Source organism: Sylvia atricapilla, chromosome 5 (assembly GCF_009819655.1).
Source record: "Sylvia atricapilla isolate bSylAtr1 chromosome 5, bSylAtr1.pri, whole genome shotgun sequence".
Lineage (NCBI taxonomy): Eukaryota > Metazoa > Chordata > Aves > Passeriformes > Sylviidae > Sylvia > Sylvia atricapilla.
Genome location: NC_089144.1, coordinates 18,107,231 through 18,130,516, shown reverse-complemented (window position 1 = coordinate 18,130,516; position 23,286 = coordinate 18,107,231). Strand labels below are relative to the sequence as shown.

At 39.5% G+C, this 23,286-nt stretch overlaps 1 protein-coding gene across 7 annotated transcripts in view; it reads left to right on the top strand.

Annotated features, from left to right (window-relative positions):
* CELF2 (CUGBP Elav-like family member 2) overlaps positions 1-23,286 on the top strand; it is a 375,554-nt gene that overhangs the window by 311,024 nt on the left and 41,244 nt on the right. For all 7 annotated transcript variants that reach the window (XM_066318826.1, XM_066318824.1, XM_066318822.1 and 4 more), the window contains 3 exons: positions 6,493-6,572; positions 11,477-11,635; positions 13,760-13,823. In XM_066318826.1, the coding sequence (XP_066174923.1) occupies positions 6,493-6,572; positions 11,477-11,635; positions 13,760-13,823 (303 nt within the window). The remainder of the gene's footprint in view (positions 1-6,492; positions 6,573-11,476; positions 11,636-13,759; positions 13,824-23,286) is intronic.

The window sequence follows — 23,286 nt, the reverse complement described above, 5'->3', positions numbered from 1 at the left end:
GTTTGATTTGTAGCTGTGTAGCTGTGCCACTGATGTGCTGTATTGACTGTAGGTGAGTTGGTTGCTCATCATCTCTGTTATCCTGTTGCTTAAAATAAGGGTAGCGATGCTCCTCTGCCTTTGTAAAATGTTTTATTTAGATCAGTGGATCAATATCTCTGTATCACTCTAGGAATTATTACCATCTGTAATGATGATTAAAAAAATCCTCTTATCCTTATCACAGGAGCACCACATAGCAAATTATTCTGCTGTATTGCTAAGTGCAGATTTATATGTCAGATACCAGAAAGAAGTCAACTGGGTTAATAGCATGCACTGAAAAAACCTGCTAATAACATGTAGAGAGAGTTGGATATACTATGAAAATTGTGCAAAACCTCAAAATGCATTTTTCTACATCTTCTAGGCTCTTAATTGTATGATTTTTTAACAAAATATCACCAGGCACATGGGACAAGTGAACATTTCTGCAGACATTGATTACAAGGATTGTTTTTCTCATTCTTTCTTTGCTTTAAGAGAAGGTTCGAAATGGAATAGCGAGTTACACCATGGTGAGGCAATTTAATTTCTTGAAAATCCATTCACTTTCAGAACTTTCAGATTCAAGGGTTTTCTTGATGAATTAGTAAAAGAAAATTAGTATTTTCAACACGATTAATTGCAGGGAAGGAGAGATGACGAGGCTTCTATGCTGGGGTTTTCTTTCCTCAGGATATTTAATGCTCCTTTCTGAGCTAAAGTAACACAAGGTGCCAGCTGTGGGAACACCCTAGATTAGGGGTCACCTTCTGAATTGTGTATCAATAAGTGGTGGGAAGCAAGGACAGTGGAGGTGCTGTGTTTTCAGTAGCTCTTCAGAAGCACCTCCATGCGTTATTCCTTTTGCTGCAATGTGGTAACACTTTCATTTTTTCCAATCATTATGACACATTTAATTTTGTTTTCCCCTGCTGAAACTCTCTTGCAGCTGGGAGGGAAGAAACACATCCAACTGACCAATGCCTCTGCTGGCCTTTGGCCAGTAGCTACATCTCAGATTTCCATTACTGCAGTTTTCAGCAATCCTTCCCAAGAGGCAATCCTGAAATAAAATAATTTGCAAGAGGCTTTATTCCAGCAAGAGGATCATCGAGGCACAGTTAGAGAATGTGGTCTTTGGTACCCATTTAATTCCGGGTTTGTGTAAATTCCACTTACTGAAGTCTGTACTTTGCAGGGTGGGTAATTGAATGTCCAATTAGAAATGCTTCAAGGGAATCATGAACTTCAGGAAATTTAAAATCTACAACCTGTCATCTGGTCAATAGTCAAGTCAGTAGATCTGAAGAGCTGAGACATGGTCACAGGATGTGCCTCTTGTTACCTTTATGTGCCTGATATGCATAAACTGGAGAGCTTCGCTGTGGCTTTTTCAAAGTAATTTCTTTAGACTGTATTGTTGCACTTGGTCTCAGACCTGTCGTTGTGTGTCTTAGGTAATACTTAACAACCAAATATCACCATGGTAAACAATTTGATGTACAATTTAGTTTGTAGATGAAACATATTTTAGCGATCAAGACAGATTTTTGTGTGATGTCTTCATTAGAAGACTGTTTTCCAGGGTGTTCCATGCTTCAGACCAGGCTGTATTAGCACAGGAAAGGAGAAGGAAAAGCCTACTTAGCATTCTCAGCTAGAAACATTTTAACCCAACTAGAGCTTATTTTTAACACACTTCAATTTCCATAGCTTTTTATTCAAGCCTTATCTTTTCTTTAAATAGAAGCTTTCATCTCAGAGGATCCCAACTACTCCTTGCAGGAGTACTTGGCAGCTTTTCACTTTTGTTTCTTCACAAAAATTGAAGAAAAACTTGTTTACAGTGTACTGGGAAACCGTGGTGCAACCATTACAGCACCAGCTGCACAGCCACCACTCACAGCACTGCAGTGTCTTGGGTGGCTTTGAAAATCTCTGAAATCTTCTTCTGTGTCAAAACCAAAACCAAAACAATGTCTCTGCATTTTGCATCTCCCTTTGGCTTCACTTTAAAACCTCTGGTAGACCACGGTGGTTCCATGAGGGAGGTTTCTTGTGTAGGTATGAACCTTACCTGAGGCTTCCATACATAAAAATGTTCCACTTCACTTGCAGCTCACAGGTATTGATGTTGTATTAGGGTGTGCAAAAACTGCTGACTGACAGTTTCTCAGCAGTCTAGGAAAGCTTGAGATGCAAAGAATCACATGAAGCAGGAGTTGAAACGGGGCAGAGCTGAGCTTTCTTAAATATTTCAATTATTTAGCCATTCAAGCAGCAAGCCCTAGATTTGGGATGGCCAGGGTCAAGAAGGAAGCTTATCAAATTTTTTTAAAATATCCAGTTTTTTAAAAAATCTCTTTTAGTTTGTAGTGGGAGAAGGGTAAGGAGCAATGCTGTGAGTTTAGATGTTCTCCCAGCCAGTGTGGTAGATGTGATAATGTGCTCCAAAATTTCTCCCATGCCAGGGCTGGGAGCCTTACTCCAGTTCTGCCTGCAGAAGGAAATTACTTCCAGCAGCCTTTCCCCAGTCACTCATTTATCTGCTGTAGGGGGTAAGAAGGCAGCCTTGGAGAAGCAGCTAAAATCCTTAGATCTTCTTTCTCCCTCTTTTTTTCTTTCTGTCAGTGATCTCTGACATTTTGAAACCAAAGCTGATAAATAAGTGTGAAGTGTCTTGCAGGTTGCCTGTTTTTACAAAACAATCTATTTTTTGGGGTAGCTAGGTAACTGGCTGTACAAAATGAAGTTATTTCAAAGCATTAGCTATAAAAATATCCCCCTCTCCATATTTTCCCTCCCAGAGAGCTCCACAGCTCCAGTAAGAAGGGAATAATTGAATATCAGGACATAGTGGGGTAGAAGAGAAATAGTTTGCTTGTAGCTATGGGTCTGGAAGACCTCAGTCTGTGGCATGCCAATCAATGCCATGTTTCATAGGATGAGGTAAGAGGCCATGAAAATCTTTCTTGTTTCCTTGCACTACAAGGCATGAAATCTGATTAGTCCTGTCCCCTTATAATTGTGATTTATGGTCCTACAGCTGGCAGTGTGTTCCCAAAAGAGCACCTGCACCCATGTGATACAGTGAGTGGGAGTGTGCTGGGAAGGGTTTTCCCAGCCCTTCAGTAACATGGAGAAATGAAATCCAGTGTCCTTGGTCACCAGCTTCTGATTAAATTCTAGGTCCCCAACAAAACCATCCTCCTCAAGTGTACCTGTGCCCCACAGAGGAAAATCAAGGTCCTGCCATTGACCATGGCAGTAAATACAAGTATTTCATAAGAACAGCTTTACTGAACACCAGAATTATAGATGCGAAGTGATTGAGTTAAATAGACCAAATACTGTGACACAGGCTTAGCTCCCCTCTGTTGTGGCAGTCTGGTCATGAAGGAAAGGACTCCATAGTTCTGACATAATAAAATATATAGGATCCCATATTCCACGCATAATAAAATATATATGCACACGTAATAAATATACAAATGTTTTGTGTGAGTGTCCAGGTTTGATAGCTGAAAAATAATCCTTGAATGTGAATACATGTAACAATGGTTACATTGTTAGGTTACATTGAAGGATGGTTAAATTATCAAATGTTTAATTTGGGCACTTAATGGCAACCTCTTAAAGTCTGGGTTTTCAAATAATTTAGAAATAACATTGTCTGCTGAATTTTTGCCATGTTATTGAGGTAAATTGGGAATTTACTGTGGGAATGGCCACTGTCCATCGGTGGGAAATGGCCTGCTGAATGGAGATAACAAGGGGACTTAACCTTGTAGCCTCTGGCTGGCAAACCCTAATTAAAATGCAGCCCCATCCTCTCTGTGGAACGCTGCTTCCAAATGCTCATATTCAAGCTGCATAACTTCATTCATCAGGCATTCGCCTTGCCCAAAGAACAAGTTTCTTTCAAATTGGTACAGAGATCTGCTACGAAGGTCTTTTTGCTCCATGACAAAGGCAACGAGACCCATGCAAATGCTTTTGGGCTGAGGAGTGAGGAGGAAGGCTTTGCAGTGGTGTTGGGCACTGAAAGCACCCAACAGCTGAGCCCTGTGGTTAAAAAGAGAGAAAGCGTAAGAGAGGGAACGGAGAGTCTGCTTTATCTTGAGAGGAATGCAGCCGTATTTCTCTGCTGATTCACATTTCTTTTGAGACCTGCTAATTGCAACATCTCTCAGTAAGTTACTTACAGCAGAACTGCTGGGGAGAAATTGTGATAAATGCATAAACTGTGTCTTACTGATTTTTGTCGACATTTTATATGCTTCTCATGCATTTGAAACCTCCATTCAGTAATTGTCACTCTAGTACACACTCCTGGATAGTGAGAGCCAAAGAAGTGAATGAAGCAGTTTCTTGACCGTTATCAACAATATTATTCAAGGCTCTGTATGGGGTTCCTTGCCCGCCCTCCAGTATATCTCTATTTGTGCTCATCTCTCACTGAATTTGCAAGACAAGAAAAGAATAATGCTAATAACAGAAATTATATTAAGAGAGATTGAGTCTGATGGTAAATTTGGGCCTCTTTTAGATATGGAATCTAGGAGAAGTACTGTAGGTTATTTTCGTTTCTGCTGCACATTTTGTCTAGATTGCTGTACAGAAAGCTGGTTTGTTACATCTATTCTTTGACAGAAATTTGTTGCTGAACAAGACTAATATAGCATTATGTAGTGTGGCTAAGCAGTAGTGAGACATCATCAGCTGTTTTGTTACCTAAGAAATACAGAGAAGTCACCATGCTGTGGTGAAGTTTGGGTAAAAAATTCTGATTTCTGATTTTATGATGCTTATCTATCAGCCAGAGCTACATAACCCAGCTTAGGTTCTCTTGAATCAAGGGCCTTTATGTTAAAGAGAAAAAAAAAATACCGCATGATGCAAAAATGCATTGACTTTATTTTCATGACTAGATGTAGTGCTTTTGGGTAATGATCAGGCATTGCTTTCTCTTACTGTTGTTTGATTAAAATGTGAATACAGTCTTGACTTGATAATCTTACCAGGTACACACAGAGCTACAAAGAAAAGGTATTCTATGCCTCAAATTGATTTGCATAAACCAAACAATCTGTTGCTTGCTGGATTGCAAAATGGTTTATTTTGCCCATTGGCCACAGGGGCAACAATATTGTATTTTTGATGCCAGAATGTAGCTTTCATGCATTAGCTCTAAAATGACAATATGCTTTAGCCTCTCAGTGCTTAGATCTGCTTCATTTAGAAATCTTTTAAGTAGTAATAATAATAATGTTTTGAGGAAATTGAGTGGAACACTAAATTATTCTCTGAAACCTAAGTTCAAACTGTGCAAGGCTAAGGGAGCTGAAAATCAATGCACTTTTAAAGTCATTAGAGATCACAAGTGAAATAAGTCTGTGTTGCTTTAGCTAAGCTTTTAGTGTGCCATGGTATTATTACAAAATCAGCCTGAATCTGCATTAATTTCACAGTCTTTTTCTTTAAGATGCCCAAGGGTGCATGAAGAATAAAATGTAAATCTCAGGAGGCAATGTTTTTATTAGCCAAAAGGGCAGTGAGTCATGCACTGAAAACGTTGACCTGCACCATGCCCAGTGTAGGTATGGCTGACAATAGTAAAAGGGTGGAAAAATAGCTCAGGCATTAGCCTACTGGCTTTTCATTATGGTTTTAAAGGCTGAAGAGGGGAAAAAAGAGTGATTTTTTTCAGTTATTCATGCACATAGCTTCAGAATTGTTCAAGCTGGCAGTAGCTTTCACAGATCAAAGAATTACACTTATACCTAGAACTCGGAGAAACAAATACCATAAGAATTTTTATTTTAAAAATGTTATTTTCTTAAATGTTGAGATTCCACCTACATTACTGAATTTTGTCTGAGTCTTTTCACAGATAGTCACAGGATACACAGTGGAATTTTTCTCGCTCTTATTTATATGATCCTTCTTGATGCATCACAGTAATTTGTGATGTTATGGACCCCTTTATTAAATTCTCAGTGCAGCTGTCAGTGATGTCGACATTTATTCACTATCCACAGTTTACCTACACAAAAGCCAGAGCAAGCAATTGTTAATGCATGGTCTGAATAGATTTAACTATGCAATCCAAAGGCTACATAAAAGCCTTATTTATTTCAAACCCTGTGGCTAAAGAATAAAAACAGTAACAAAACAGAACAAACAAACAACAACAAAAAAAGCAAAACAAAGCAAAACAAACAAAAAATTAAATAAAAACCCTCCTTGTCACCCATCCCCACTTAATTTTTTTTCTTTCATCTATGGTCAGATTAGCAAGTCAGCACTGTCAATAAATAAACTAGAGAAGTTGTTTATTTTTATGTACTACTGAGAACAGTGTCGTCTTGTGGCCGTTCTCGTAGACTGTGTTGGTTTAACAAGCGTCCAACCCTTTTGTCTTGTTGTTTTTTGTCTTTCCTGCTCCCTGTCCCCTTGTTCCCACAGGCTGTGCGTTTGTCACATTTTCTACAAGGGCAATGGCACAGAATGCAATCAAAGCCATGCACCAGTCTCAGACCATGGAGGTACAGTACTGTATCATTTGCCCTTTCTTTGTTTTCTTTGTGCAAATGATTGCGAATGGTAAAGCCATGCTCTCCTGGATCAGATCAGACACATGACAATCACAGATTTAAATTTTTTACCAGCTCACTCTACCTGTCTTTGTGAAGCTTTCTTTTTCTCAATCACCTGAAAGAGCACAATAAGGCTGCTGTGTGGTATCCAAACACGGCTCTCAATCCTGTTTTCAGTGGCATTCAGCAGAAAATAAAAATGCTGTGAATACCACTCCTCAGTCATACTCAGAGTATCTCTGATGAGCAAATTACCTCTATTTTTAACACACATTCCCCCCAAAGAAAAATCTTAGCTTCCTTAAATAGATTTCTAAGTGTTGTGGTTTGCAGTGCTCTGAGAAAAAGCTCGAGAGATTTAACATGGCCACGCTGAGTTACTAGTGCATGTGTTTTTCTGCAAATAGAATCTCTTTTTAAGTTCATATTATTTTGCCTTATTCATGTAGCCAATAAAAATGCTAATGATGACAGTGCATATCGGAGTGTGGCACTTCCTGCAGAGCACCATCGTGGCTGGCCCCTCACAAGCAACACTCTTCGTTCCCTTCCAAACTGCCTCTATGGCCTCGTGCTTTATCATGATGAGCAGCTCAAAACTTTAAACTGGTTCACTTAATGTGACTTTAGCTGCTGGGTAATGATCTGGTCATTGGAGTGGTTATCAAATGCCACAGCTTGTCTGGAAATCTCAAAACTTTTTTCAGTCTGTGATTTTTGTCATGGTCTTTCAGAATTTTGCACAAAAAACCGCACAAGTATGAAATCTTTACTTACTCTGGATCTAGCTTATCATTGGAGAGTGCATGTTATACTGTATTATGTATACTGTATCTTCGTGTAGTGATGATTTTTCTCAGAGGTGGCATTGATGTTATGTGCACTTGTTTCTTTTTTTTTTTTTTTTCCTTATTATTTCTTTTTCCACCAGGACCTTTCAATTTTTTTTCTTTTTTTTTTTTTTTTTTTTTTTCTTTTTTTTTTTTTCTCTCAGTGATTTTCCTTTGCAATGCTCTAGTCTCCCAAAGCATGCTGGGTGCTAAACAATCATTATTGCGTCATGTCGTTGAGCTGCTTTGTGTAACAAGCCAAGGGGGGAGACCAGGGGTGGGAGGGTGGACAGAGGACAAGGAGGAGGAGAAGATAAAAGCCAAGCCAGTGCATGAAACTGTCACTAACTGTTTCCTGTGTAGTACAAGTAATGATATCAGCATTGCAAAGCTATTGTCTTTCCAAACATCACGTTTGAATTTGGTTGAGCTTCTTTTATAATCAATGTGCTTTCTTTTCAGTGCAATGCATTTTTAGACCCTGGGTATACAGTTTTAGTTGAGAACCTGCCAATGAGATGAGAATAAACAAAATTATCTTTACTAGAAAGCTGCTGTTATACAGTCTATGCAGTATATTGTGAAAAAACTGCCACTTTGAGTCTGGAATAATACCTGTAGTAATTTGTCTGCCGTGCACTGCTCCATTAATTCAGATCTATATGTTTATCTGGGTTTGATTCCAAGTAAAAAGGAAGTGCTTATTGGTAATACTGTGTTTTGCCTATATTTTCCATGTGCTTTAATGTATTTTTCCATCTAACAAAATGAATTTTACACAGCTCTACTTCTGAAGATGGTAAAATAAAGACATAACACCTCCCAGACAAATTCTCCCACTCCTCTGTTGTATGCTCCAAAAGGGGCTGCATTTTGACAGGATACTCTTAATGAGATTAGTTCTGTAGAATAGCTACTCTTGGATCAAAACCCTTCTCAACACCTTTAGAGACATCATCAATGAGATCCCCAAATTGGCAAGGCAATTCCGAATATTTTGCCCTTTGAACATCTGGGTCTTTGCATCAGTTGAGCTTTTAGGCTGAGTCCCTTCTTGGAAAGAAGCCGTGCACCCTCCCTCTGCATGGAGGAGGGACTCAACCTGACAACAGAAAAATATGAAGGCAGCACCAGCTGTTGGGAAGAAAATGGCACTGGCTAGCACGGAAATATGAAGCCATTGAATGAGGAAGGGAGACGCACCTTGTGTGTGTGCTGGAAGCTTCCCCTCAAGCTAGAAAATAGAAGTGCATGAAGCAGGGATCACCCCGAAGGCAAAAAAAAAAAAAAAAAAAAAAAAATTGCTCACTTTTGCCAATACTCTTCTAGTGAAAAGTTAATTGGATTGACTAGTGTTACATGTCACCCTCAGCCTGAAATAATCATCCTTGGACACTTTGGTTTCATGTTCTTTTGCAAACAAAAGTGGGCTTAAGGGAATATATATAATACACAATTGCATTTGAACGCAATTACTACAGATTTTATTTCATTTTTTATTATTTTCAGTTCTTTAGCACACATCATTGACCAAGATGAATTTTCAAAGTGGGCTAAGAAAGAACAATGAGGCTGTTAAGTCCAGATGAACATGTCTCATAGAAGAATACATTCTCTTATTCCTCTTTCCACCTGACTTACTGACTTGGTTAAATCAACTGATTTTTAAAATATAATTGCTGCTCTGAAGTGTTTGCTCTTCTATTTCTTTTCTGGGGAGTTTTTTTTGTTTGTTTGTTTAAGTCATTCAAATGCAGCAGCAGTAGAAGACACTAATTTGTTATCATGGAGTAAATTTGATACAACAATAACAACCCTTTTCTCATATCTAGCCACTTGCTAGATATAATCTCAGTCTTCAGAATGTTTGCTTTCTTGAAAAAGATGAAGTGATGAAATATAGAGCAGACAGTGAAAAAATGAATTATAGATTCATAAATTGCAGAGATATTGTTTTTATACAATTTACTGACATTTAAGAATTCATAAATATGTCAGCTGTAGTGTTGAACTACCAAACTGAAAACTGAAATAACCATGTAATATTTCTTCCTTTGATACTCGTTTCTGTTTCTTTGGAAATAGACTTGATTCTCCTGTACATCCAGTCAGAAGGCAGTAAGTTCCAGTTGTTCTTAGCACACTGTTACCAAACCTTGTATAAGATAGAAACAGCTTGAGGTTTTTTTGTTAGCATAACCAGAAAAATCTCTCTCATATCCTCTACCCCCCTGGCTCCTTTTTCTTTCTTCTTTTTTTTTTTTTTTTTTCTAAATGATCTTATTTTTAATATTAGTATAAAAATCACTAGAGAGAGGTAATTGTGTAACAAGCCGACTCCTTCATAATCTTTATTTGATTGCTGGAGTGTTATGTATCTCCTTTCTTCCTCACTGAAACACTGAAAGACATTTTTACAATGAAACACAGAGGAAAAGAATTGGAGGTGAAATAATAAACCACAAGCGATGATTTTCTAACAATTCTAAAGGAACAGGGGGATGATGAGGGATCTTTATATGAAAGATATTGTTATTATTATTGTTATCATTATTATTAATTATGGTTTATTTCATCATTTCATCTGATGATTGGGAATATTTTTATCACTTGTCCTGGTGTGAGGATTTTCAGAGAAAAGGTACATGGCTGCTTTTTGTAAATAATTGAGGACAGGAACTTTTCTGAAGATGTTCACAGTGTTATGAGAGCAGCCAAGGGAAGAGTAGGTGAAGTATAACCCTACTCTGCACCCCACTATACACTTTTGCTAAAGCACTGCTGTGTTTCTTGGACTTGAGTCACTTATCACTCCTGCCATTGTGATCACATTGAAGTTAGACAAGAAATTAGTATAACAAAGCATGGCAAGGGGAGTTATTCATTGGATGCTGTGAAGTTGAAAAGCAGTATGAAATGGATTGACAGTTTTGATGACTCATAAAATGCTTGAATTAATTTGAAGAACTGAATCATTGCAGTATATAGTTCACTTTCTTGATCTGAAGAAATTAAGACTTGAAAGGTTAAAATATGAAACATTTCTTAGCAGGGAAAAAAAGAGAGAAATCAACAGAGACATCTTTCATAATTAAGTCTCATTGTCTCAGTGACTTTGCCCAGGAATGCCCAGTTTGAAGCCTGAGGAAAATTCCAGTTTACCTCAAAAGTCCATTTGGTCTGTGACCTCCAACTTCTTCCCAAGGGTCCCTCTGCCAGGGGTGAGGAATAGGCTGCAGACCAGACCTCTAGCTCTTTCTTACAGCTTCCCTATTTCCTAAGGCATCTTACAGCCTTGCCATACCATGTAACAAGAGGCTGATAGAAGCAATAGAAGAAATGGTGGCCATCAGGAATGGGCTGCTGTCACCAGAACTAGGCCCTTTTGGTCTGCATCCTGCCCTTTGTTCACATCTCAAGGGTGCTTGATACAAAGCGTGCCTGGGAGTGGACCACAGGTGGGTGAATTGACTGGGGGTCCTTGGTGTGAACAGGGCCAGTGCCTCGCTGATGGCAGGTGCTGAGGTAAATCTGCTGCTCCCAGTCTCTTTAGGGTGCCCATGCCAGCTGCACTGAGAGCGATGGCACAACCAGACTGTGGTGGCAGGGCAGTGTTGGCTTGTGGGCCCTGGCAGCACGGAGGTTGGACACCTCTCCCTTTGGCGCTGCCTCGAAAACAGACTGCAGACAAAGCATCACATCCATCTCATCAGCTGTGGAGCTTAATTAAAGAGGACTGGTACACTTTGCTGTCTCTGGCAGCAATTTAGATAGCTGGAAGGAAAAGAGAGCCTGAAGAAAGGTGCTTTATAAAAAGAGCTGGGGAATCAGTAATTTTTCCATAGCCTCTTTTCCTAAGAACCTGAAAATCTTAGTCCTTGCAGTCCTACACGTGCCGGTCACAAAGAGAGGGTGAACAATCTGGTTGTGCCAGTGGCCCTACAGGACATGGCTGAGCTCACACGGCGAGGGTGACCTGGTGGGATTTAACCCTTCTGTCTTTCCTGATCTGTCCAACCACAGGGCTGCTCTTCGCCAATCGTGGTGAAGTTTGCTGACACCCAAAAGGACAAGGAGCAGCGGCGTTTGCAGCAGCAGTTGGCTCAGCAGATGCAACAGCTCAATACTGCCACTTGGGGAAACCTCACAGGTCTTGGAGGACTCACACCACAATATCTAGCTGTAAGTTCATTTCAGAGGCGGTGGCTGTATTATATTCTATTTATTTTAGGACCGTGATAAGTCAGTTCTACTAAACTTCCCGCAGTTGCTAAATTGACCAGGACACACAGTGTGTCTTCTTCTGGTGTGTTTGTCTGCAAAACAAATCATAGATTCATAGAAAGGCTTGGGTTGGAAGGGATCTTAAAGATCACCTAGTTCCAACCCCTCCACTGTAAATAAAATTTGATTCCATTAGTTTTATTGGTGGTTTTGAATGTTAGAGTCTGGTTTTTATAGCTAGAATAAAATTGAAGTTCTTCCTTAGAGGAGGACAGATAGGCAGCTAAACAGTGTAGGGACCATATGCATGTTGTGCAGCCTCTAAACTAGAATGCTGTGGTTCAGTCATCAAATTTCCTCATTTTCATTTGGAAATGGCCTTTGCTTTAATGCATGGTTCTGCCAATGCTAAACATGCATAGTTCATATGCCTTCATACAGAAAGTGAATGTGGCCAGGAAAAGCCATAAGTTTAAAATGGTCTTTTCCTTGGTCCATTTATAAGATTAGAAACAGGTGGTAGCTGCTGTCCCTGCTGGAAAATCTGAAATCCAGAGCCACGTGTCTTTTGTCCTGGATGACCAAGAGAGTCTCCCCTTCATCACAGCTGAGAGGGAGCCCCTGCCTTTGGTGGCTCTGGAGTTGAGAGGTGTGGTTGAGGAGCTTTTGGATAAGTTGGGGGTTTCTCATGGTCCCAAGTAAGACAAATAACCTCACAAAACACAAGGCCAAGTACAAGGTCCTGACCCTTGATCAGGGCAATCCCAAGCACAAGAGTATGGATCAAGAGCAGCCCTGAGGAGTACTTGGAAGTGTTGGTGCGTGAGAATTGACAACCTGTCAATGTACACTTCCAGCCCAGAAAGCCAGACATGTCCTGGGCTGCATCCCCAGTACTGTGGGCAGCAGGTCAAGGGAGGGGGTTCTGTCCCTCTGCTCTGCTCTGGTGAGACCCCACCCGCAGTGCTGCACCAGCTCGGGGGTCCTCAGCACAGGAAAGCCATGGACCTGCTGGAGAAGTTCCAAATGAGGCCACAAAGGTGATCAGAGGGTTAAAGCACTTCTGTATGGAGAGAAGGCTAAAAGAGTTGGGGCTGTTCAGCCTGGAGAAGCAAAGCCTCTGGGACCTTGGAGTTTTCCATACCTTAATGGGGTCTCCAACAAAGCTAGAGAGGGCCTTTTTACAGGGGAATTTAGTGATGGGTACAAGGGGTAATGATTCTAAACTGAGAGAGGACAGGTTTAGGTGAGATACTCAGAAGAAATTGTTTCCTGTGAGGGTGGTGAGAGAGTGGCACTGGTTATCCAGAGAAACTGAGGCTACCCCAGCACTGGGAGTGTTCAAGGCCAGGCTGGATGGGCTTTGAGCAGCTTGATCTAGTAGATGTCCCTGCCTGTGACAGGGAGGTTGAAGGTGGGGGATCTTTAAGGTCCCTTCCAAACCAAACCATTCTATGTAATGGATGTGCCCATATATATGTATTGTGTCTGTATAAATACATCACTTGTGTGCATGCAGTGTTTTGGTATAGTGATATAAACGGCAATTTACCCAGCAATTAAAAATATATATTAGTACTGAGACTGGCTAATTACTACTGAGATAGGGTAAATTGCTATATATACAAATACCAGTTTAATGAATATCTGTGTGCTTGATTCATAAAGATAATAAAGAAAAAACTGAATTGACAGGGGTGGGGAAGAATGGACCATGATTGACAGAGATGAGTTATGGTAACTACTAGACTACAGAGGGTTGTAATTAGTCACACTATGTTGGTTTAAATAGATTTAACACCTGGTTGTTAAAAAGAATAAATTGATTAATTGTTTTAAAGCAGCCATGTTATTGAGTTTCCCTTGTGTCTCTGTGTTTCTTAATAGAGATTAGACATTAATATGGATTTACAGCATTGACTCTAGGGATGTTCATTCCAACAGCAGACAGAAGCAAGAGACTATATAAATGTAAAGGAGAGTAGAAATATTCCAAATGTGAAATGATAGCTCGTTTTAGTTTTATCTTCATTTGTTACATTACTGTCAGATAGATTGCTGTGTTGTGTTGTTCATTTGCAGCTCCTGCAGCAAGCAACTTCCTCCAGTAACTTGGGTGCCTTCAGCGGCATTCAGCAAATGGCTGGTGAGTTGAAAACCCTTTCATTTGGCTCCTGCTATGTTTTGTGTTCTTAAGCCATTGAATTCTGTACCTCTAATAATCACATTGTCAGGGAGTGGGGGGCGTGTTGTGTATTATATGTGGCAGATGTATTGGCAGGGGACAGCTCACGGTTCAGTGTCAATAGAAACACTTTCACCCCTCTTTCAGAACCGAAATTAAACCCAGTGCTCCCAGGTTGTGCAAACAGTTTGTCTTGCATTAGTCACCTGCCATTTGGCCAAAGTAACCAATTGTAAATTGCAGGAGAACTCTTAGTCCCTGCAGCCGTATCCTGCCCTATGAAAAGTGTCAGGAAAGCAACAGCAGGATTACATTCTAATTTCCAGTGAGATTTCTGTGTCCTGAAAAATCAAATTAATGGCATCCCTCAAACATTTTAATAATATGTGGTGAGGAAAAATGTTCTGACCTTTTTAATGAAACCCAAGATTACAGGCCTACCTTCAGTATGAATTTTCAGGCTCCTTTTATAATCACAGAAAATTAACTGTGTGCCTTTTTGACTTTGGAACCCTAGTTGGCAAAATTACACAACAGAGGTTTTATGTAAAAGTATAATCTTCAGCATGGAAGAAAAAAAAAGAAAGAAAGAAAAGAGGAAAAAAGAATCAAAGTGTGAGCGGATTTGAAAGCCAGCTAGTTTGGAGGGTTTCTTAGTAATGAGCTGTGTGCCAGTAGTAACTGATGTGTAGTGATTAGCAAAAGGTCATTCCCACTGTGTGACCTACCATGCTGATATCGTAACTTAACATGATGCTAGAGAAGGCAGCATGTGCAGTAAATCAGAGCACAGATGCACATTATGCCTGCCGTGAGGAACTGTTAAAAAGCTTTTTTTTTTTTTTCTTGTTACAGGGAAGAAAAAAAAGAAAGAATCACAAAACCCCTAAATTGCTACATTAGTTTATTTTAATCATGAGCCCACTGAATCAATGAAATACAACATTGCACTTGCTTCATCATCACAAAACAAGGGCTAAAATATTCAGAAGTCTTTATGAGCACTGTTTCTCATTCCTTTTTTTAATCCTGGTCTTTTTCTGCTTCTGGTTCTGCCTCGAATGAAGCCTGAAATGCTTTAACAAGTATATATATATACCACACTGTATAGCTATACCCCACAGGTATTCTTTGCTCAATCGTTATATTATGCCATTATTGCAGTGACATCAGAGAATAATGTGAACCTGCTGTCTGACAATATAAATTGGCCTACAGATGACAATATCTCTGAATTATTCTCTCTTCCTCAGACCTGCTGGCAGTGCTTGCTGGTTCTATTATGTTACACTTGCAATCTAGCATTTTTTCCATCAAAATAATGTATCTTAATATGATAAACAGAACAGAGCGGTTCAGCAACAGTTTTATACTTGGCAGTTTTGGAAGTGGTTTTGAGCTCAAAGATTGTGTTTTAATGTTTTCATATTTGGTTAGGTCTACAGAATGAAAGAATTGGGACACTGAGGAAAAATAATGTGATATCTGTTGCATCATGTGCACCTTAGAATTTTTTTGTTGCCTATTTCTCACTGTTAGTATAGATCCAGCTTTGTTTTCAAGAACTGTGTTGAAACTGAGAATTTTAGTCAAGTATTTCCAGGATGAGCTTTCAATCCAGGATATGATTTATTCTCTGAAAATCATATGGTCTTGAGACCAAGATAGTGGCACATCATTGTTACTTGAGGGATATACTTTTTTCAACTGCAAATTTGATTGCTAATGCACTCATCTGTGGGATAATTTGATGACTGACTGCCTCTCTTGAAAAAAATGTATTTTATATCTTATATTCATGTTATCAAAACAGCTTGAATTTACTCCTTTCCCCAAAACATGTCTCTCTTAAATTTCTGTGTTCAAGGCAAAAATAGTGATACTAAATTGTTCTCCAAGCTGCATCGCTACATGAAAGTGCCAAAGACTAAGCCCTCTTTCACTGTTAGAACTGAGAGTTCATGTCCTCTCCTTGGAAATCAGTCAGTACTATGTCATGCAGTGCATCTGGAATTAACAATTTGTATATTATGTTTTGTGAAAGGAGTAGAAAGTGCTTCCTGTGTCTGCAGCCAAGGGCTTGCATTACCAGCTGAAGCTATCTTTGAACATTTGTGAAGGCCTAAAGTTTTTTAACTTAAGCTGTACAGGTTCATTTCACAAAAAAGAATCTAGTATGTAATTCCATATTGCATATAGTTTGCCTATTAATATAACATTTCAAAGTGAGGAATGAAATCCAGACACAATTGAGTGAGGTGCTAAAGAAGATCCGTCATTGCAGCTTTCAAGTTCTTTGAACTTTGTGTTTGAGGGGTGCAACTTTTATCCTTGAAGTCGATGGGTGTGCTTACCATGTAATTCAGACACTAAAACTTTGATCAAAAGCCACATGAGCCATTGAAATTCCACCCTTACTTCCATGTCAGGGCTCTAGCGTCTCTTTTGTGCTTAAATCTTGATGAAGTCACGGTTTGCTACATTAGGACTTCTGATTTAGCTACCCCCTTGTACAAAATTAGGCCCTTTGGATCTCCAAGTGTTTATTTGTACTGCTAAAGCTTGTGTTGTCTCTGTACAGAGCAGAGGGGGCATAGCACACACCCCACTGCACATGTGAAGAGTTATTTGCTCTGCTCAGTGATCTTATTTCTTAAATCAAAGCAATTTTCTTTGCTAGCAGAGCAAAGAGTGCTCTTGAATGTGCTGTTTTAAATTCCTCTTCCCTAATACCATGCCTCAGACTGGTTAAAGTAGTTCTTACATTGCACAAGCAGTGGTTGTTTGATTTTGGTGAAGGGAGTGGAATTATTAGGTGTTTATGATTGAAGAGTATTGGAGTTTGCTTGTTTGTTTGTTTGTTTGTTTGGAAGCTGGGAAGACAGTCCAAAGAAAAATGGGCATTTTTCTCAAGAACTCTCTCACATACAGATATTAAACACTCAGCACTAGGTCCAAACGTGAGCACGGTTCTTGCTGTAGCAGCCAACTGACCCTGCTATATATTCAGCATTGTGTGAAGTCCAAGCGAATCATGAAACTGGTTTAACGACAATTTCAGATCCTGAAACTTGAGAGACAAAAAGCTGTAGCTTGCCATTTTGCTTTCCAGGCTTTAAGGTTCCATGCCTAATTCTGCAGTTTAGTTTTATCTCAATTCTATTGAAAAATGAGATTCTCATTAAATCATTCTACTTCATGAGTCAAGCCAAAGAAAACAATGTAATGTGTTGAGACTGCTAATAAAGTTGTGAGAGCTGGCAGTGGTGCCTTTGGTATTACAGTAATCCCCTGGTCTTGATTACAGGCACTAATTCTACCTTGCCAAAGTCTGCTTCATTGTCCTCTATAAAACATGTGAGGACATGCATCCTTACAAGTGTATTTCATAGTGAGCACTTCCTCACTTTTCCTCCCCTACTCTGATATCTTCTAATGCTAATGCTAATTTAAAGGCAGTGTTTCCTCTCACTTGCCTCTCCAGCCTCAGTGTCTAGCCTGCACTTTGTCTTTAGGGAAGGATAATAATGTAGATTAATTACATTATGTGATTTGATTGTCTTACTTTAAAAGACAATGTAAGCTACATTAAACACCAGCAACCTTTCAAGCAAACAAAAATTCCTCCTTCAAATACATACAAATTGCATGGGAAGCTTAATTCAAAGGGGATTGATGTTGCTTGAATGTTTGAATTGAACTTGGCTAGTGCTGGAGCAGGTCCTAAAAGCTGCAGTTATTTAAGCCAAGCTGCCTGTTTAAGAGCTTGGGAATTACTATACAGAGAGTGTAAAAAGAGGTTTAGTACTGCTAGGATGATTGTAGAAGATATTTCAATGTTTTCAATATTTGAACAATATACAGTCTAGGAAGATTTTCTATAGTCCATTAATGTCAAATATTTTGGCAGAAAAGAATATTGGTTCATACAGCAATATTTCTGTATGTGTGACCATTCAAGACATAGAAAAATGTACAGTACTCATAAAAGACACAACGGGCTTCTCTTAATTTCATTGAATAGACAGTGTATTTTGCTTTCTGAAGTTATACGGGAGGAGAAACCATGGGGTTTTCTTTGTGTTTCAGATCTCTAAGCCCTCTGCACCTGGGACTTTTTATATTTTTCCAATGTATATTTTTTTCCAGTCCTGTCCAAGTTCTCTCACAGTTTGGTTGCATTTTGGGTTGAACTTCTGGCCCCTTCTGAGCCCTGCTCTATCCATTCCACCCTTCTTCCTCTACCCAAGCCAGATTTCCTCCTGTTGCAGAGTCTGTAGGAGCAGATGGGTGAGAGAAAGTCTGTGAGGTTCTGCTTTCTGAATATTTTCCTCTAATAGTTGGATTGGCTCAGTGGATCTGGAGGGACCAGTTGGAAGCCAGGACCATCTGCACAAAAGCTCTATACTTTTGCATTGGCCAAAGGATCCTTTATATCCTCTGACTCTTGGATGGCTTCATTCCAGAAAAGCCATACAGAAGGAGGATTTCTCCTGCTATGACCTCTTTAGGGATATCATATTAAAAGTAAAGGTCACTGAAAAACTGTTTCCAGCTCAAGGGGGATAGCTGTTTCTTAAAGATAACTACCAGTTTTGAAAATGTTGACCTCAGGGACCAAAAACATTCAGCTTTTGTAACAATAATTCCATTGAAAGTCCTAGTTATTTTAACACATAAAATTAGCTTGCTTTTTAAATTTTTTCTTCTTCTTTTAACTAATAAATTAAACAACTCTGTTTTGCATTTTTGGAGAGACAGAGTTTGCAGCAAGTGAGCCTGTTCATAATCCACACATTGCTCCTACTCAGAGGAGAAGGAGAGGCACCTTGAGAGGAAGAAGCAGTGTCTAGCAGTTAGGAGATGTGCTTATTCAGGTGGTAAAAGTGCACGATGTGCAAGTTTGGCCAAGTCTGGGCACAAGATCTGTAGCTCTGTGTGGGCTTTCCATAACCAGTGAATGGAGAGTGAGGAGGCTTTTTATTGCCTTGGCCCCTCTGTGGATGGAATTCATCCAACTGAACCTCAGTAGTTTGGAAAGTAGGTATCCTGTCTCCCTGCAATGTCAGTGGAGAGGGAGTCACTCCCATGCAATGATTCATCCTACCAAGGCCGGGTTTAATCAATTTTATGAATATTAGGAAAATACTACATGTATTAGGAAGAAATTCTTCACTGTGAGGGTGGTGAGGCCCTGACACAGGTTGCCCAAAGAGCTGTGGATGCCCTACCCCTGGAAGTGTTCAAGGCCAGGTCAGACAGGGCTTGGAGCAACCTGGTCTGGTGAAAGGTGTCCCTTGAAAGGTGGGCTTTGGGCTTGGAGCAACCTGGACTAATGGAAGTGGCCCTGCCCATAGCAGGGAGGTCTTTAGATGGTCTTTATGGTCCCTTCCAACCCAAATGTTCTATGAGTCATTGATTCTATGACTGGTTTAGGATCAGATTATTTCATTACCCCGTCTCTCTTCCTTGACTATAGCAAGAGCCTGAGTGAGTAACTTTTTTTTGGACAAAGTTAGATCAGATGAATCTTTCCCACTAGTATTGAAGATGTTTCAATTGACAAAAGCACTCTTCTTTCCAGGATGTGTTTAAAGCATGTATAACCTGAAAATGGGCTGAAATATCCTACATAAGTCAACAAATGGCTCGAGGGGTGTTGGAATTAGGTGATATTTAAGGTCCCTTCCAACTCAAACCACTCTATGATTCTGTGAACCTGCAGTACGATTTAAGCACATAGTCTTAAAATACAGGGCAGAATCAATTGTGGACTTAAAAATTGTTTTAAGGGCTTTGCTCAATCAAACAGTAACTGGTCAGGCTACCTCAAGCACTTTTCAGATAAGCAGCTTTTCTAAAAGTAGCCACAGAATATATATGGTTTGATGGAAGTGGCACTTAGATCTCCTGTCTATTTTAATTCTTAGAATATTGCTGGAATAGCCTGGCCCTCCACACCTTTATACACATTTTACCATCAGCATCCAAAATGGCTGATGTCAGTGTTAGCAAATAGTTGCTTTTTAGCCTGGAGATGATCAATTTTACCTTAATCCACATTTTTAAGCTGCGGCCAGGATTTAATTCAGATGGAATAAATCCTAATAATTGAGAAGGATAAAATTTCCAAAGCAAAGGAAGTCAAGTCAGTGGGAACTGCTTATGAGCGATCAGATTTGGTCCTGATAATCACCACTGGTTTTAAACTCTCTGTGCATATGATGCCACTAAATGTAGCTGGTGCCTTTCATTTTTAGGAATTTGTGCAGTAAGTAAATCTCAGCTATTTTCTAATATGATTTTATTACGGTTTTAGAAACCCAAGAGCTGATGAGGCCTAAGAAGTCTTCAGGAACGGCTTGTGACTCTGTTCCCTCCTCTACAAATACCCAATAATTCCAAATTTACAGTTATCACAGGAGAAAAGCTGCAGTGACTGAAACGAGGCAAATTACTTCATTGTATGAAAGTTTGTGTCAGAGGCAGCACAAGAAGTTGTAAAATGTAAATCTCGTGCTCTCAAATTTCCCCGTGTTTTCACAGAACTGCATCTGTGACTGTGCAGCACTACAAAAATTTCCTGTGAATGTGCTAATAGGCCTTATGAGAATGTTCTATCACCATCCATCTGTCACTTTTTAACAGGCCTGATTGGCAAGCACTTGTAACAACTGACATCTGTTCTCGCTTATTGATATGTAGATTTATGGTAATTGCTGTGAACAATAAGACACAAAATTACCTAAGGTGAACATTAAATTAAATTTTCATGCCCCTATCCTTATAAATAATTTTTTTAAAAATCTTAAGTTTCAAGCAAGGCATACTGTGCATCTGTTTTGTACATAATTTAATTGTTTTTTTAATCTGCCAAATAACAGAATGAAAGTTGAATTTCCTTGCGATCTTGAATATTTGCCAAGCTGATAGCACATTGGTAAATACATGTTATTAAAAATGGAATCAAACTGTATTGTGAATCTGGTTTTTTTAATCATTTCCCTTTAATTCCCAACATTGTCTCCATCATGAAGATCAAGAGTTATTCCTTACCCAGAAGGGGTTTTTTTCCTCTGCAGGAGGATACTCATTTTTCATGTGCAGCTCTGCCTATAAGGCTGTTCCTCAGCGCTGAGCAATTTGCATTTCTTCAGAGAGAGGTGCATTTGCTGAGTGAGCAGCATTTTCAAATAAAATCCATCTACTCATTTGCTGTCCGGCTCTGTTGCGGGATTTGGGACTGTTTTAAGAAAAACTATAGGATGTGAAATGTGTGTAGAGTGTGTGTGAAAGGGGAGAGAATGAGAGAGCAGATTCATCCCACAGAACTGCAGAACTGTACCTTAGCTGAGATTCAATTGAACCAAAAATCCCCTTTTGAAAGCAAAATGCTTTTGGGGTCTGGGACTTCAGAGCATTTGGTTTCCCTCCCCCAAGTTTGTCCAAGCAAGTGGGATGTTGACATTCCTGACAAGTTGATGGGAGAAACCAATGAAGATGGAGCAGAGATGAAATGCCTGGGGAATGTGAAACGGTGATGACAGAACTTATTTTTCAGATATTTGAGCAGACAGAGGATCCTAAAGAGGATGCATATTAAGTGATAAATCTGTTGGCTAAATGGGCTTTAGAGCAGTGCTGGGTGACAGTGTGTGCCATGAGCCCTTGCTGACACTCACATTTGGGTGCTCAGTTTTGTGGGGGTCTTTGCTCTCCTTCTCAGGTGTGACAATAGCCAGCATGTTTTTCTCCTGCAGACACACAAGCTGACACCCTGTAACATCTGCAGGCTGTTTTGTGGCCAGTGTCTTGTAGTCACCACTACAGCAAAGTAAAGTGGATGAGGAGACAACTTCATCATCACCAAGCTCTTGTTCATGTATCTTCTCTGGTCATTGAAACTCATTTACAAATTCATGAGTTCCTCCTGTGCTTATAAGAAAATGTCCCACTATTTAAAAAAAAAAAAAAAAAGTTTTTGTGGACTGAGGCAATGATTTGTTTTGCATCCACAGAGGTGCAAGGGTGATTGATTCAGGAGTGCAGAGAGAGCAGTTGTTGCTGCCTGTCGACCTTGTCTGGCCTAGGCTGTCCTCTAGAACCATTCTGTATCACAGTTATTTAAACCTACCATCTATATCATTTAAAAGTCCAAAGAAACCCTCACACAGAAGAAATATAAGCTGGTTATGACTGATCCTTTCAATTAATAACTGTGGGTGAGTGATAGCCAATCCTCTGGAAGAGAATAACCCACTGGTTTCCCAAATCCTTGTTACAGAATGGCATGAAAACACGGCCTCAATGAAGATCAGCAATGTTTGCTGGATATTCTTTGCTGAATTACTTATTCTCCTTATGAAATAGGAAGGTAAATTATAATTAAGGACCAATATCAGTCCAGGATGAAAACTAATTCCACATCTCATTTTGAGGGTTACTGAATGCTTTGTTTGCAAAGATTTGCAGCCCAGCTTAAGTCTTTTCCTTTTTCTTGTTGGAAATAGTCTGCAATCTTACTATCAAAGCAAAATAATTATTCAGTGGGGAAAAAAATGCTTGCACCCAAGGCAAGCCAGTACGTCAGATGAGTAATTTAAAAAAATAAAACCATGTTGTTTGCATACCTGCACCTCTGTCTGAATGGTGTCTTGCAAAATAGTTTGGATTTGTGATGTTTGAGAAAAGCCTTATCTTTTGAGATGGTGTTTAGCCTCCAAAAGAAACCTTGAAGAGCTTTCTTGGTCACATAATTTCTCCAAGTGTCTTGTTCCAGTTCCAGACTATGAATTGTATTTTGGATCAACTAAAGTCTTAACTCCCACCATTACAATTGTGTCCCATTTTCGAAAACACCAACATCTGAACTGAATTTGGACATTGACTGAGACACCCACATTAGAACCTCAGTCAATTAAGATGCTCACCTTAGGCCTCGCCTGCCTGTTGGAACCTGCTGTATTTTAATTTGGGGCTTTAGTCACAAATAGATCCTTGTATCAAGGTTCATTTCACATTCCCTAATGCTGTGACAGTAAGAAATCTTCTTTATGGAGATTATTGATTGTACTAACCTGAGTCTGCAATACCTGTGTTTGAAAGTAGTATCACTCTCCATTATTGCAGGAGTTTTGAATTCCTAGAAAGTACCTCTCATTCATTGCATTTTCTTTCTTCTCAAAAAATACTTAGCAAGTATTTACTCTCTTTTTTTCATTTTCTCCAAGTTGTTGTTAAGCTCCCCTGTTTGAGATACAAGGTGTGCAGGGAGAAGTAATCTCTCTTGTAGGTAAACTAACATTCAGAAAATATCTGACAAGTTTCTAGACATTCAGACTCTTCTTTGAGTGTTCCCCAATACTCATGCAATTATCCCAGCTCTGTCACTAGGTCTAGAAAAGGTATTGCTCTTCCTACCTAA